This window comes from Schistosoma haematobium, chromosome 1 (assembly GCF_000699445.3).
Source record: "Schistosoma haematobium chromosome 1, whole genome shotgun sequence".
Taxonomy (NCBI): Eukaryota; Metazoa; Platyhelminthes; class Trematoda; order Strigeidida; family Schistosomatidae; genus Schistosoma; species Schistosoma haematobium.
The window spans coordinates 16,535,947-16,553,328 of record NC_067196.1 but is presented as its reverse complement, the minus strand read 5'-3'; the positions used below and the strand labels follow the sequence as shown (position 1 = coordinate 16,553,328).

The 17,382-nt window shown below is 33.7% G+C and overlaps 1 protein-coding gene across 1 annotated transcript in view; it reads right to left on the bottom strand.

Annotated features, from left to right (window-relative positions):
• Window positions 1-2,884: 2,884 nt before the first annotated feature.
• Window positions 2,885-17,382, bottom strand: part of ABCF1_1 (ATP-binding cassette sub- F member 1) — a 29,837-nt gene continuing 15,339 nt past the window's right edge. The window contains exons 2-12 of the mRNA XM_051211530.1: window positions 13,829-15,210; window positions 12,863-13,014; window positions 11,918-12,003; window positions 10,953-11,095; window positions 9,331-9,563; window positions 9,040-9,164; window positions 8,180-8,415; window positions 6,449-6,646; window positions 6,208-6,336; window positions 4,832-5,042; window positions 2,885-3,934 (exon numbers count right to left, since the gene is read on the bottom strand). Coding sequence (XP_051073264.1) covers window positions 3,744-3,934; window positions 4,832-5,042; window positions 6,208-6,336; window positions 6,449-6,646; window positions 8,180-8,415; window positions 9,040-9,164; window positions 9,331-9,563; window positions 10,953-11,095; window positions 11,918-12,003; window positions 12,863-13,014; window positions 13,829-15,118 — 2,994 coding nt within the window. The 5' untranslated portion in view covers window positions 15,119-15,210 and the 3' untranslated portion in view covers window positions 2,885-3,743. The remainder of the gene's footprint in view (window positions 3,935-4,831; window positions 5,043-6,207; window positions 6,337-6,448; window positions 6,647-8,179; window positions 8,416-9,039; window positions 9,165-9,330; window positions 9,564-10,952; window positions 11,096-11,917; window positions 12,004-12,862; window positions 13,015-13,828; window positions 15,211-17,382) is intronic.

The window sequence follows — 17,382 nt, the reverse complement described above, 5'->3', positions numbered from 1 at the left end:
CAAGAGACTGATCAATGACAGTTCTAAATAACAAGTAAAAAAAACAACACCAAGTAAATTTACACATAATTCATATTTTGAGTTTGAGTGTAACTTAAAGACCTGAAAATTGAATTAAATAATTTTAAGCAAATCAGTTGCAATAGGATATCAAATCAAGGGAAAGCTAGTGAATATTTTCGTACATGATTAACTTTCTAAAGCCTGAGTGTTATTTTATTGAATAAAATCTCAAATTTTGATATACATTTCAGCAGGGAACATACAATCAGAGTTTATAGTCATCAAATAATTGATATTTCTGAATTAAAATGTTCTCAAATGTGAATAAGTAGAGCATAAATTTCGATAACAAAATCTCAATCACGTCCATAAATTATCAACCTGTGTAAACATTTAAAATTTCAACCTCGTTTTGACTTTGCCTAATCGGCTGAATGAAAAAAATACTGCAAATGACTGAACTTAAAAAGGAAGTAAGATTAATGTTACATTTGAACGAAGAATAAATTAGTGGTAACCGCTAAGAATTATTTATGGACTATTATTACGTAAATTCCTATTGGATAACTTTTAAGTAACTAGATTATATGTATATTCATAATCCTCTTATCATAAGCTTTCATTTGATCTATCGGCTACAGTAGTACCACTTACCATCCTTAATTTATTAGCTACAGTCTTCTAAACTCACAATCACTTTTGGCTTGATCCTGTATAAGTATTATTTTCCATTTTATAGTGTTTACAAGTCTGATCGCTCTGTATATAAACCATGTCTGAAATGTACGATTCATATAGTGGACGTTGTTTGTGTTCTGGACTGAACGGGCTACACTAGACAAGAAGCCATTAATATAGAGGACCAATAAGGACATAGAGTTGACTCAAGGCTACTTATGCTGGTTAACACACCACTGGCTTGGCACAATGCCAAGCTCATATAAGTCGGTGCTCTGATTGACAATTTTATCACATGATGTTTGCAGGGTCATAAGTCATAACAATTATAAAAAAAATTAGATTTAGACTAATACTTGGTGCTTGAAGAGATACTTTAAGATTAGCGTAATAATGTACTTCAATATAAAATTTGGTAACTAAACAGATTTGGAGCCATTGATTTTTAAGTATCATGAAGTCTTGATAGAATTCAGAAATGTGAAGATATTGACAGGCGAAATACTTTGGATAGTAAAAATTTTGAAATCGAAAGGAAAAGATTCAAAGTGAGTTAGCTTTGAAGGGATTATAGTAAAGCGTAGTTAATTTCTTAGTTTGTAAGCACTTTATGCAGACTCGTGAACAGAAAACTGGAAAATCTAGCCAGTTTCACAACGAAACGTATCGATCAAATACTCACACTTCATCTGATCTTGGAACATAAGTAGACGTACCGACGCTTTACCATTGTAGTAAATGTCTACTTAAAGGCAGTATTCAGCTCCGCCGACCGACAGGTTGAAGGGCAAACTAAGTCCATGTATCTTAAGGAGGAACTTTGCTCAAACACTAATTATGTAGTCAAAGTTTATGGTTAACCGTCAACCTTAAGTAGCGTTCGTCAGGGTTGCATGCTTCTTCCATCCTTAACTTTGCCATAGAAATTTTTTAGAGATAATTCTCCCATCGTCTGACTATTTAGAGATTAATGCCCGAGCGCGAGGCCCACATATTAATTCGCGAAATGGAGATAACACAGCCCTGTCTAATCGTGATCCGGACAGAATGTAGTCTCCCGAGCACCTTGAGTAAAAGGGCGATCATGTCTGGGGTACGTTTCTCAGCCACCAAATGTGAAATGCGACTTCAAAACAGATCTGTGCCATTACCTAGATCGCAGAGTGAAATAGTTGATGACATCAACCATTTCACTTATCTTGAAAATCTGTTTAGCCCTGGTGTGTTGGTGTCTGATGCAATCTCAGCACAAATCCGAAAAGCTCACCTGGCTTTCCCCAACTTGCGTTACTTGTATGGTGGAGACGTCCATCTGTCAACCAAACGATGAGTATCGTCCTACAACAGTTCGCTCTGTATTACTTTATGACCTAAAACTTGGTCCATGAAAGGAGAAGGTCGCAGGTTATTGATCAGTCTTTAAAGCATTGCTCCTGTCTAGTGGAACGACAAAGTCATCGGTAGTGCGAATAGGCATAGGGTATTTAGTAAAAGTGACAAATCAGTTAAAAACATATTGATTCTTTGACTGAAGTGGCTGGAACATGTCTCACGTACCACCAACCTTGATAATTAATGTTAACCGGCGTAAAAGCAAGTTGACTAGAACGAAACATAACGTCAGTCTATCAAGTAATTGGCTATTGAACCAAGCCGTGTTGGTGGTAGGTGGAAAATACTTGATTGTGATCATCACGATTACTGTACCAATAGTTAGAGACATTAAATGATATATCTCAGATTCGCTCACTTTCTTCTTCTTTTAGATCTTGAGCTTCGAAATTATCTTATACTTCTTTATTTCACAACTTCACTTCTTTTCAGATTAAATTATCCGCATTTAATCTTTCCTACTACCAATGATATTATTGTTTCTTATACTATTCTTAGATTTATTATTAAACTAATATGGTGTGGTAAATTGAACCGATTTGCATATATACCAAATTCTACATTCCTTGTGACTGATTAACTGATTAATTAAAACTCTCCACAAAACCCATTCTGATAATAATCAACTGCTCACTAGTGACTGACTTCAGGAAAAACTCCTGGAGTTCTAGTGAGAAGCCGTTACCAGTGGAGTTCAACCAGGTCTGTTGTGAGATAGTAACTCACTGAAGACAATGGTGTACGGTGGCGCAACTTCGTGGATTGGTTGAAGTTAGACATTCACACCGTTGGATGCCGGCTCAGTGGTCTAGTGGTTAAGTGCTCCGGCGCGAGACCAGCAGGTCCTGGGTTCGAATCTCGCAGGGGGCGAGGTCGTGGATGCGCACTGCTGAGGAGTCCTACAGTAGGACGGAACGGCCGTCCAGTGCTTCCAGGTTTTCCATGGTGGTCTAGCTTCAATCGACTCATGATTTCAACCTGTGAAATTTCTAAAACTCTCCACAAAACCCATTCTGAATCATTGTACACAATTTGGTAATTTGACATGATCACATTAATGAATATATATTGTGAGGATATGAAACATTCAGACAAGTGTTTTTTAAAAATATCAAATTCATGAAAATTTTACAACTAAAACGAAGAACAAAAAGCAAAAAGACAAACCAAAAGTTTATTTCAACTTTATTCGTAACAAAATATCTCATATCAAGCTTATAATGTATACAACATTAACCAATAAGTTAGAGATTAGAATAACTTCAGAAATATCATATATCACTTTTCATTTTTCTATCTGACTAAATGAAATAATCACAAACAGGTTGAATATAAAAGATAGTAAAATTATATAAAATCTAACAAACACATAGAAATATGAAGTTGAAGATTACCTAAGCCGTTATATATATAATAAAACAATAATTGAAACATTCTCTAATACCACTTATAACAAACCTGAAATAATAACGAATAGAAAAGTGGAAGAGAGAGTAAATGTTATCTCATGCATGGAAAAAGAGATCTTGAATAAACTAAATATAGAACTGTACATAATTGTAGAAATATACATTACATTAGATAAAGAAATAACAATTCTAATCTGAAGATTTACTAGAAACATTCACATTGTAACCTGTCTTGTTTTTTTGTTTACAATAAAAATTTATTTAAGATAAACATCCAGCAACTGCAGCCACTTTACTTGGATTAGATATTTCTTCACCAAGAGAATCTAAAATTTCACGACGATAATCATCAAAATCACCATCTATTTCATTAATTCCAAGATCTTCTATAACCCATAAAATACAATTTGTATCTCGAATTAAACGTTCATCATGACTGACAACAATAACACCTAGAAGAAAAGAAATCATTTAGTACAGATAAAAATAAGATTTAAATAGTACAAAAAAAGTCACAAGATAACTTTTATTGGAAACTCATTACTATGGCTAATGTGAGCAGGTACTAAGAGTAGAGTAATTTGAGAATATATTTTTACAATGTAGAATTCTGGTTATTGAGTGATATAAATTCCATTCTAAGATTAAATATACACTAACAAGGTAGGAAATAGATCACTAGCATGAAGTAAACTGTAATCCAAAGAGCTAAATTGAACATTTGAAATAAACTAGTTTTTCACTATAATCTTTTTATAAATTTGAAATTCATACTACCATTAACTCATTTGCCACATGTACTTGACTTCAAGTGACATTTTAAATGTGAGAGGTAGTGATATATTGGGGATGCTGGATACCTAGATGTCACTTAGTAAACGTTCCATTTTTGAATTTATTTCTGGATATTTGAATTTCTCATTTTCATTTCAGAAGCGCCCAATTTTACCTTCAGTTTGTATATCCTACCTGTAAAAGCCTCAAATGCCATTGCTTCGTCTCCTCTTTCAGTACCCTATTTTGTGACTTTTTTCAAGGACACTTTCGTACGGTATACATACACAGGAGTTGTGTGCTTGTCATTCTTTCTCCCGGGCTATAGTGGAATAAATATATTTTCTCGGATGAATCTGATCTTTTCCCTCTAGTTACCAGGGCTGATGTGTTACTGACTTTCGTTGAGTTTGCCAGGCCTAGGTGACATCGTAATTCCCTAAAACCAAACGGCTGTCTGAACTGAATTAGGCAGGCCTATAACTTAAAAGCTCAAAGTTGAACGTATTAACCACTGAACTATAAACTCACGGAAGATAAAAACGGAAAAATCCATATTTTTCGTGATAACTCACCTCCTTCAAATTCATTGATAGCATCAGCTAATGCATCAATTGATTCAATATCTAAGTTATTTGTAGGTTCATCTAATATTAAAATATCTGGAGCCCGACGTGATAATTCAGCAAAAGCAACGCGAGCACGTTGTCCACCTGACAGGTCAGCATTAGGAATAGTATGTGCATGAGCTTCTAAACCAAATTTACCCAATGTTGCGCGAGCATCCTAAAATTAGAAAACAAATAATATTAAAGTTAGTGACGAATTCAAGTAGTTGTGACTATTAAAATGAACTCAATACCGATAATATTTAGTGTTGTAATTGTGCTTGATCAATATTATACAGTTGTAGCTGAAACTTCATAGACATGTTGAAAGAATGAACTACTTCAATATAAAATTAATAAAATCGATTTTATTAAGACTGCTTTTTCCGATATTCATTTATTTCTTAAATACACTATTTTCCAATCTATAAAATGATGGATAATTACACCTGACATGTATTAACATTAAGATGTATCCTCATTCCAGAACGTACTGTTGTTACCTGTTTATACAAATTTTCAGTTTAAAGAGGGAAGGAGTGAAAATGAAATTACAACCTGTAGACAAAACAGAAACGTGATTTTTATGAAAACTGAAGAATATATAAAACAGGTTGAAGGAGCTCTATTTTAATCGATGTTGCCACAAAAAAGTTCCACATCATTTTGTGAGAGAGATGACATGACAAGTAAGAATTAGACCTAACAGTTGGGTTTTAATTCAGTGAAAAGTAAGTGACCTAAAGAAATTATTTCTCCAAACACTTATCACATCTAATCACTTAAATATTTTGTACGTAAACATTTTATTTATAGTATAAAAAACACATATTCCACTGGGAAACTGTCTTGTCTTGTGATATCAGTCCAGATAATAGAGAATATTTGTAGCTGACGCCAAGGGTGTTGTGATCTCTGAGTTCAGCTTAGAGACTAACATCTGTAATCTGTTCGATTAGAGACTTATGTCCATAATTCAACCTTGTGAGCAGTCATCATTTGGCCATATTGCACTCCAGCATTTTATTCATCGAACGAGATTCTATTCATTCATTTTAACAACTAAAACTTTCGTTCACTTGTCAAATCCCAGTCTATAATAATTTTATTATCGTTACTCACTGACACGAAGCTAGATGATCTCCAGACTTGTCTGATAAACAAAACTAAAAGATCAGAGAAGCCTTTAAGCCAGCTAAAACTAGGTATGTGTAAGCAATACTATTAGTGTGTTCAGTCTTACAATATGCTACACATTAATTCTATTATTAATAGTAGTAGTATTATAAGTCGGTGTGTCGATAGTATTTAAAGAATTGAGCAGGTCATATTGTAAAATTTACTTGATAATTTAGATTGAAAAGGCGTTGTAAATATTCAGTTGGTGTTTCACTCAAATTTAATTGATCTGCAGAGTGTTGATCGTACTTGCCAATTTTAACACGATGATTTAACCGACGTTCTCCATCAGTCTAAAGAACGAAACAGAATGAGAAGTGCAATCAAAAACTGTAAAAATGAACAAAATTATACATAATTAAAATATCTCCAAATTACTAAAATTTATGAAAGTAATATACATACCGGTTGTACTTCACCCGTAAGTAGTTTTAAAAATGTTGATTTTCCAACACCATTGGGACCAACAATTGAAATTCTAGAAGTCATATCTATACCAAAGTTCAATTCTTTAAACAACGGTTTTTGATTTGGATAAGCAAAAGTAACATTGTATAAACCGAGTATAGGAGGAGAAATGGGAGTTGGATTTGGAAACGTGAACTAAAATAAATGTTTGAATAGAATGAAAACTAAAGCAATAGAATTGAGTCGTTCGTTATTTACATATAGAGAATTCTAAATATTTTAAAGAGTATGATATATTATTGTGTTGAAATAAGATGAAAATACACAACAAATACATATATTTATTTTATTTCATTTAAACACATAAACATTGGTACAAGGAGGCACCAAATATATATGTGCAACACTGCGTCATTCGATTTATGTGAGGGCTGGAATGCTGCCCGGGCGCCCAAACTGAAGCAGGTGGTTTTCTTAGATCGCTACACCTAGAGGTCTAATCTACAAGGCAGTGGGTCAGAGTTAAGAGATGCAGTCCCATGGTAGCTAGTGACCAACAATAGGTTTATACACCATTTGTTCCGTCAGAATCCTGGAGCCCATGTGCATCAATGGTTTGGAATTAATGTTTTCCAACTCCTCTAGGTGGGGCATCTATATCCACCAACTCGGTTAGAGCCCCGGACATCCGCTTCTCGTCCTCTCAATTTTGTAAACAACACCCCAGCCACGAGAAGGCAATGAATAGGACTTTCTTGGCAGTGGCTGTATACGCGTAGCTATGTGAGAGCATTTCGAGAGGGAGAGCGGACTCTTTCCACTATCGGTCGTACAAGGTCATTTGAAGGTAGTCACATGGAAGTACTGGATTAGTGTGAAAACCATGAAATTAGACTTCTAGTCAAACAATACTTTTATGAGCGATTCAATAATTATGTATCGAGTTATTCAATATTATACAAAGTTGTTAGTTATACTGTTTTTACTTGAAACTAGATAACATTAAATCTAAATAAATGGACCGAATTAGACGTTTCATAAAATCCTTAGATGATTATTATTAATCCAGAGTTTCACAATGAATTTTTTGTGTTTGCAAATGTTATAACAGCATATATATATCGATACAGTAAGAACGTTATTTATAGCAGAATAAAAGGGTTATGATGATCTTAGTACACAAACACAACAGTACCGACCAAGACGAAATTTCATGAGTTACTATACTTTATATATTCCAACGTAAGATTAAAAAAACACATATTTCACAACAATAACATGAAAATGTGATGAAATAAATCACTAAGATGAAAATTGACGATTTTTTAAAGTAATACTAGGATAGTTCAAAGGTAAACAAATGTAGATAGACGTTGATTTCATCATCTACAGGGATTACTATAGAGGATTAGTGGGAATTTTTGAATTTCATAATTCACATCCTGAGCTGATCTTGAAAAAACCATTGAAAGTCAGAAAGCATTGAACAACTGTTTTCTCCTAGTATCAGACTCCTCACCAGTGCGTATCACTGACTCCACTGAGTTTCAAACTCAGGGCCTTTACTTCTTTTAGTGAGCGGTTAACCTTTATATTAATGAGCCGGATTATTGGTTCTCAATGGTTGTCTAATTAAGATTAATATGTGATGTAAACTATGAATGTAGGTGTATTAGCTAATCATCAAATAATGTGCTCATCAAAATACTAACAGAAATAAATATTTACCTTAACAACATACTCCTTTGGTTTAGATAATAATTGTGGTTTTCCATTATCATTAAGTTCATTAGAAGTTTGCTTATTTTTCGCCTGTTTTCTTGTTAATGCATCACGCTGATTTTTTGCTTGAGCTTGTTTATTACTCATTCCAGATTGTTTTAATTCTTTAAGACGTTTTTCTTGTTTTTCATATTCCTTCAACTGTTCTTTTCTACGTTGGATAAACATACTTTTAAAGTTAACTAAAATAAAATGAATTGTAGAAAAAAATAAAGATATTTAAAAATGAAATATCCAAAACAAGCAATTTGTATTAATTCTAAAAATGGAACTACTGAATACTAACTAAGTAGTCTTAGGGTTAATCACTTACCGCGAGGCTTACAGCCACGGAATTTATTTCCCAGTAGGGTTATGAATCAACGCTACTGAGAAGTCTTATAATAAAGAGAAAAGACTAATTAATCGCTTTAGTTTTTTTATTGTTTTACTAACTAAAGTCGATTCGTAACATAAAATTATAAAAGTTGAACTTGAGAAATATTTCCCTTTATAGTTCATTCGAAAAATATAACTCTAATTTAAAATGCATTACAAATGATGATGATATTTTGTACAAATTAATTTAATAATAACATATGTAACTTAATGGTTAAACAGATAACTGTCTAGATGATTAACCTGTAAGATCATTCACAGGAAATTTTACGTTAAATATGTTCTATCTTTTATTATCTTTGATCTTAACAACTCCAAGTTAATTGAATAAGAGGATGTTAGCAACAAATCTACACTTCGATAGTTCACATTACTTTACTTATACCACTAAATGAAATTCGTAAGATATATTTAAAAAAAAAACTTACTATAATTGCCTCTATAATAGAATAACTGACGTTGGTCTAAATGGATGATATCTGTACAAACATTATCTAAGAATGACTGGTCATGTGAAACAATCAGGAGAGTTTTCTTCCAACTTTGAAGATAACTAAACAAAAAAAAGTAGTATACTGTGAAAGTGAAATTGATACATATCAGTAGCATTCATGTTTTTAAACAGAAACAATTTGTGAAAAATAAATGATTCAATGTTATTGATAACTGATGAAATCAACTCATACAATTTCAATATTATACTTCCAAAACATACTTACTTATCTAACCATATAACTGCATTCAAATCTAAATGATTTGTCGGTTCATCTAGTAGTAAAAGTGTTGGTTCCAAAAATAAAGCTCTAGCCAGACTGACACGCATTCTCCAACCTCCTGATAAATCTTTAGTAGGTCTGTCCATCATATTTTTCGTGAAACCTAGACCAGATAATATACGTCTAGCTTTGCCTTCTGCTGCATCAGCTTTAATCGCAACAAGTTCTTCATAAACCTATACGACAAAAGAAAATCCAGTCAAAAAACTCATTCAGTCCTGAGGAAACACTGCATATACATAGTCGATTATTTTAGTGTAAGTCAATTTTCTGTTGTGAGTAAAAATAATTCACTTAACATTAACCTTAATTAATCAAACTAGTTCTTATGAATAATGTATCAGATTATTTTAAAAATTAAGTTGTGGAATGGTTTTTACGGTTTTTATAGTGTGTAATTTACCATGGTCTACTTACTTTTATAACGTAACTGTTAAAACAATACAGAGAGATGAGTGCGTCAGTTAGTAAGAAAAACTGAGAAAAAATGTAAGCATTTGTTTGAAGCTTATAATAAAAAGGGGATGGGGATAGAAGAATAAAAGCGTGAAACAATATTTAAGCTCAAGATATAAAAAAAGGTATCGAATCAATACATCTGCAACATTGTAACTTGTTTGAATCATGTTGTCTCGCGTCTTCGATGACTGGTCACAATAACAGCGTGCAGCTCAACCAAATCTACACTCACCAAGATGGAACAGATTGATAGTTCATGACTCCATGAAATGATATCACGTCTCAGTTTGCGTGCCACTAGCTTGTTTCGAATATACTCATACACCAACCAACAATACTTTTGGAAATAACGTGACGATTCAGTATGCGTAACATAGGTCTCAGCAACTTAAGTCAATGAAGATGCGAGCCTTATAATTTTGCCATCTTCACCTGGTTCCCTACGTCTAAAATTACCATTATTTACTCGATTGTTCAATCAAGCACCGGCAATCCTTCAAAAATATCTACGATTAAATACTGGTGACTTGCACATGTGCTCAAACTTCAAAGACTATGCTTCTAAGTCCTAAAGTAAAACAGAGCGAAAAGACGTGAATTAAATTTGTCGTTTGTGAAACATATGGTTATCTAAGGTCATGCTACAAGAAGAGATAGAGAAAGCTACCTTTTACTAACGATGCTGAAACCTTGTTAGTACTTTCTAATAACCCTATTACGTTATCAATATGTTCAAATCTAGATAGCAAAAGAAAATTACATTTTATAATGGTGTAAACATCGAACGAATTATGAGTCAGTCAACATATCTCAACTATATTTATTTTGACACTCAACATTACTACTTTTAAAGTCAATGATAATGCGATCCTGTATAAAATATATCAGAGAATATCACTAGTTATAATATTAACTCTCTTACAATAATTTATCTCTCATTTGAACGATTTTTTTTTATGTGAGACGATTAAGTGCATTGTTTCATAATCTCAGTTTAATTTTTGAAAAATACATCTTCAACTAAAAATATAAACAAAAACTTCGACTGAACATGCTTTATCATTTACCTGTTTAACTCAATTCAGTGTTGTTCTACATTAGCTTACCTCATTAAACTTGTCAACTACAGATGGACTTTGATCTGTTTCTAAGAGAGATTTCAGCTTTTCACATTCTTCTAATAATTCTAATCGTCTTTTATCCGATCTGAGAACCATTTCAAATGCGGGTGTAGAGTCAGCTACAACTTCTATAAAATAAATAACAAAAAAATCGTACTTTATGCACTGAGTTCTTTACAATTAAATACAAATGAGTACGTTAAAATCTGTACTATATTCTAGCAAAATAAAATAAATAATATGAGAAGTAAAAGACAGTACAGTTTATTCCAAACCATAAAGTTTTAAAGGTCCTCCAAAACATCTATGAAAGTGGCTTTTCTTATACATATGTACATATTTTCGTAAATTTTGAATTTGTATCTATCTAAGTAACTGCTGCTTACCATCACTACTTTTAATATTGTTAGCCCATCGTTTTTCGTACGTAAAATTCTGATCGTACTTTCAGGGAAACTATGGAAATATTTATAAATAATAACTTGACAGATGTTTTATCATCGAATGGATCTTTAATACATTAAACTTGATACAGAATGCTTTGCTTTTAAATTTTTTATTAACTAGGGTGAAGAGATCATTATTTGTTTACTATCCAAAGTAGTTATCATTTCATATATATATATCAAACATACAGGTTTGTTCAACAGCTTTACAGCAACACTTTTGTGTGAAGATGTGATAATACATCTGACATCGGGGTATGGCCCTCTAAGAAAACCACCTTTTTCGGTTTGGGCGCCCGGACAGTATCCCAGCCCTCACACAAATTTAATAACAAAATGTGGCGCATATATATTTGGTACATCCCTGTATCAATATTTATGTGTTTAAGTAAGTTTAAACACTAAATCACCTTTTCTAGAAAAATTTGGTGCAAATTACTTAAGAGAAACATTTAACTGACGACAGAAATATTTTCAGAAAAAAATAAAGTGATTTGCACTTACCTTGTTCACAAAGAAGCACATCGATATTTGCAGGGATATTGATCGCTCGGGTAGCAATGTGGCGAAGCAATGTAGTTTTCCCATAGCTATATTCCCAATACAATTAAACAGTGAATAAATTATCATACTGTAAATTCAAACCAATAGTTCAACTAAGAATGATCATATCAAAACCTTTAGAAAATGTAAATAAATTGATATAATTGTAATACCCCAATGAATAGAAAAATTATCAAGTAAAACTTTGGTAATGATACCTACTTTAGAAAATGATTTGAATGAAAAATAACAACGAACTTTTGTTATTATATATTGAACTTTGGTAGTTATCCATTTCTGCCTATAATACTCTTGACTTGATGGCAATATCGAGGCGATCCACACCAAATGCACATATGCCGAAAGAGACTGATCGATTGCAGTCTTAAACATCAATGGGAAGATCCAAGCAACTAATATATACGAACTAATTCGTAACTTTTGCCGTATACATTAACATGAACCATAAGCAACTCTTAATTCCAATAAATTTGATGGTAAATTTTTATAGATAAACCACGAAAAATAAAACGTATACAGCATAAAATCATCTATGCTTTTGCCAAACGAAGACCGTTGTTTTTGAATACACCTATTTCATGCCACGAATACTTGAATACTTTTGGTCTTGATAAGTATTTGAGTTAACAATTAAAAGTCAAGTGCCAACAATAACGAGACACTGTTACATGAAACACTACGTTTAAACCATAGAAGAACTATTACGTAGTTATGCAGCAGTACCGTAAACACCACATAAACACGAAGCAGTGGTAGGTATGAAAATAGAACACAGTGAAGAAATGTAAATTTGTTTCAGCACTACTGAGTCGTTTGTCTGGTATAAATTGATAAAATCAGCGAGAAATCTTAACGAGAAAATAACACAAGAATATATTTACTTACCCATTAGGCCCCACTAACCCATAACGACGGCCATGGGTAATTTGAAGGGATGCATTTACAAATAAATCCTTTCCTTTAGCGGCAATCGAGAAATTTTCAACTCGTATATCAAGCTGATTATCCTGTTGTTCAGATTTTGTATTACCAGAAGCCTATAATTTGTAAATCAGAATGAGAACGGATTGAGATAAGGTCTGTAAATTGATATTGAAATGTATTACATAACGATAGGTTAACAATCTGAAACGTCAAAACAGACCATTAAAATAGATTAGACATAAAATATTAGTCTAAGTTTCTACACTACAGATCTTGGTGAAAAAAGAACAGAAGTGTATCAGGATCGATTATAATAACCTTAGTAAGTAACTAAAAGAATGAAACATTAAATGAAGAGGGACAGTGACTAGAAATCGTGGGGAGAAATTACATGTTTACTTCTTATGACAAGCGAAAAAATGTATTTGTAGTCTATTTTGAGTTTTGTCATAATAAAATATTCAACAATCAGTAGTCTTACGGATTGGCAATCCACTCTTAAAACATAATTTAGTCGCCTAACTTGGTATGAATTCACTGTGCCGCTAACTGATTCGTTATATTCGCCTAGCATTTAGTATCAATATGACTACTCATCCGTCACGTTAAGTAGTTATGATGCTTTGAAGATGACAACAATGAACCAGAGCTATGTACTCAGGTTTTAAAGTATACTATTTCTGATGATAATGGTCACTAGCCTTGGAATTTTTCATGTCTTTCACATTTAAAGGTAATATATAACAAAAATGTAGGATAACACACCGTTTCGAAATCAACTTGATCTTCATGATGAAGTTAAATATTTAGCCTTTATTATAAATTATTTGAAAAACAGCACAATTAACACAAATTAAACGTGGAAATCAATGGATCAAACAGATGAGTAGTACAAGTATGAAAAGGTATATTTTGAATTTCACTTACTTGCGAAAGTGCAAAGTTATCGAGTGTTCCAGAAGATGCGATAATTTTAGCTTTTGCATTTTCAACAAGCTTTTCAAACTCCTCTTTCTTTTTAAGCTTCTTAAGCTCCTTCTTTGATATCTTTGGTTTTACGGCATTAGCATCAATTTCCGTGACGCTTTCTTCAATTAAAGTTGGCTTAGAAGAAGTATCATCCTCCAATTCTATATCAGTAGTCGAACACTTGTTCGTCAGTGAATTAATATCATTATCAGTAGGTGGCTTTGATTCTGTAACGTCAATCTGGGGTTTACTATCTAAGGGGTCATCAGATATAATATGGACATCATCGGTTGTCTCTGGATTGTTTACTGTGGTATGATGATCAAGAGAAATTGCTGAAAACCCATCAAACTTAGTGCTTTGAGGATTAAGATAATCTATTTCACTATCTAAAGAAACAACTGTCATAGCTTTGGCCAAGCCATCAAGGTCTTCTTGTTCACTATCGAATCCATCGTCATGTTTCTTTTTTCCGGGTTTCTGCTTCTTTTTCTTACCAGTTGCATTTTGATTAGATAGTTCTTCATGTTCTGGTTTTTGTTTTCCACGACCGACCTTTCTTTTCTTTGTATAGAAGTCGTCATCAATCTCTTCAGGTTTTGTAGACTTCTCATCAAGTTCATAATCCATTTGTGGAGTTTCACGATTTGAATTCATTTTGGAATCACAAACTTCTGTTTTTTGTTGGATATCAGCTTTTTGACCCCTCTGTTCTGCATCAATCCCATTTAATTTACCTTTCTTTTTCCCCTGTTTTTTATTTGATGTCTTATTTGCATCCCCTTCGTCTTCAGAATCTGCGCGTTTAACAGTATTACGTCCCGCTTTTCTTTTCTTTTTGTAAAATTCGTCATCAACTTCATCTGATTTGAGAGATTCATTACTAGACTTATGACTTTCCATTCGCATTTGTGTGTCCCTTTGCTTCTCAACTATATCACTGACTAATTGTTCTTTCCCTTTGTTCTTTTTTTCCTTTTTCTTCGCAATAGAGTCGTCTGGAACTACTTTATCCTCTTCAGAATCCGAAGGAACATGGTTAGCAGCTTTCCCCTTATTTTTCTTATTCCCCGACTTTGTGTTTCTTTTCTCATTGTTATTAGTATCAGCTTTAATACTTTCATCCTCGGTATCTCTATTTTTCTTATTCCCCGACTTTGTGTTTTTTCTCTCGTTGTTGTTAGCATTAGCCCTAACACTTTCGTCTTCATCATCATCCTTATTTCTTATGTTTCTCTTTGGAGGCATCGTTCAAACAAATAGATGGATTGGCTACGGGTATGTAGTCTTCGAATTAGTTGGACTTGCTGTAGCCGTATTGCAGTTTTATCAGGAGAGTTCTACAAAAATGGAAGAAAATTGGGCGACATAATCTTTCAGTAATACAATCTAGATCCTATGGTTGGGTAATCAAATAAATTATTTATTTTGAAGGGATATGGACCAAACTTTTGCTTCCTAGTACCTTGTTTTAATGATATAGATTTCTAACGTGAGATCAGGTTTCTAAAACACCAAACAGTAAACTTAAAAGGAACTAATGATAGTCATAAGAGGGATTAGGCTGGAAGACAGTAATGATTAACCAATAATCACGTCTAGTAATGTCCACCTTTAATCAAATAAAAAATTTGTAACATGCACATGTACAGTTGAAAAGCGGTGTAACTTGAAAAATATTTTTAAAAGCTGACCACATCATTTAAATTGTACTATGAACCTGTTTTAACTAAAAGGCGTGTTTAAGATAAAAGTTCTCACTTTTAAGGTTTACTCATCGTAAATAAAGAGTTGACTATAAAATATAACTAAAAGACATATTCAAAGTACTTCAAGCAATAGGGTTGGCCATCATTTACCTAAATAGTAAATCAAAGCCTCAAAGGTCACATGCCTTTGAAATACTATGTACTGAGATTTTATCCATTTACTAATCGTCAAGGAAGCAGAGTAAGATCTCTGTTAATTCATATAAACCATTTCGATTTGAGGTTGATATATGGTCAGTCAATCGGCTACACCGTAGGACTGGGCACACACATGCATCGGTCCAAGTTGCCACACTCCATTAGCACGATAAGATGGATACTAAATTCATAGTAGTTACTTCATTGGATGTAATATATAAAAGGATTGTGTATGAGGATAATGTACAGTTAGAAAGAATTACTTCGTAGAAAAAAAGATTTAAAGCAATTTTAATGTCACGGTTTAAGGGAAGACAAAGAGTGTATACACCAACGCCATTGTGATCAATTCTGAACCATAACACTCAGAATCTCCAACCATTGGTTACGATAGTCACACAGACCCCAACCAAGTAGTCTGCATTTACTAAAATGGCTCAGACTACAAGTTAGTGACTTCAAGCACTGATGCAACGTTTTGGTCTGGCCGCCCCTAATTTTCTTCCAACATTTATCAGCATTGCGCGTCATGGTAATCGGTGTTCAGGCATGCGCAACACGTGGCCCAACCATCCCGATCGATAAATATTCACAACCTCATCAACTGATTTACCATCATTCCCTAATACCCTGCGTCTAACCTCACTATTACTTACCCGGTGATCCCAGCAGATGCCAGCAATATTTCTAAGGCATCTGTGGTCAAATACTAGTAGCTTACGAGTATCTTCTATTCTTAATGGCCATGTTTCGCTGCCGTAAATTAAAACAGAACGGACTGCCGCGCAGTATACTCGTCCTTTTATTGATAGACGGATATCTCGCCTTCGCCATAGGTGACATAAGTTGGCAAAAGCCGAACGAGCTTTCTGAATCCGTGCAGAGGCTTCGTCAGACACCAACCTATTAGGGCTGATCAGACTTCCAAGATAAGTGAAGTTGTCAACGCGTTCAACTACTTCAATCCCTATCTTTAGTTCAGGAGTTGACGCAGCCCAGTCCTGAAGCAATAACTTGCATTTAGAGGGGCAGAAGCACATTCCAAAATCCTGACATTGTTGCTACCAAAAGACTGAATTTTATCAGTGTCTCCACAAAACAGGACTATGTCATCTGCGTATTCTGAATCGATAGGTATAGCTTCTGATAGGAGATCAATGCTCGAAAATTCAGTTGACGAGAACGTTATTACCAGCAGTAGGTCTATCGTGAAATTAAACAAAAGTGGAGATAGTGGACAGCCTTGATGGACACCACCTGAGGTTGCGAAATCAGATGACAGTTCGCCATAACCTCTGACTCTACTGGTGGTGTTCGAGTAAACGGTCTTCACAAGGTTTATGTACTTCTGAGGTACACTTTTCGATGACAGACATTGCCACAGAACCTCTCGGTCTACAGAGTCAAGTGCTGATTTTAAGTCAAGAAAAACTATCATTGTCGGACACCGATAAGCGTGCCTATGTTCTAGAACTTGACGACTGGCGAATATGTGGTCGATGAAGCCACGACTAGGTCTGAAGCCAGACTAATTTTCTCGAGCTTGCAGTTCACGAGTCTTTGTTAAGCGTCTGATAATTATTGAGGCTAGTATTTTAGATGCTA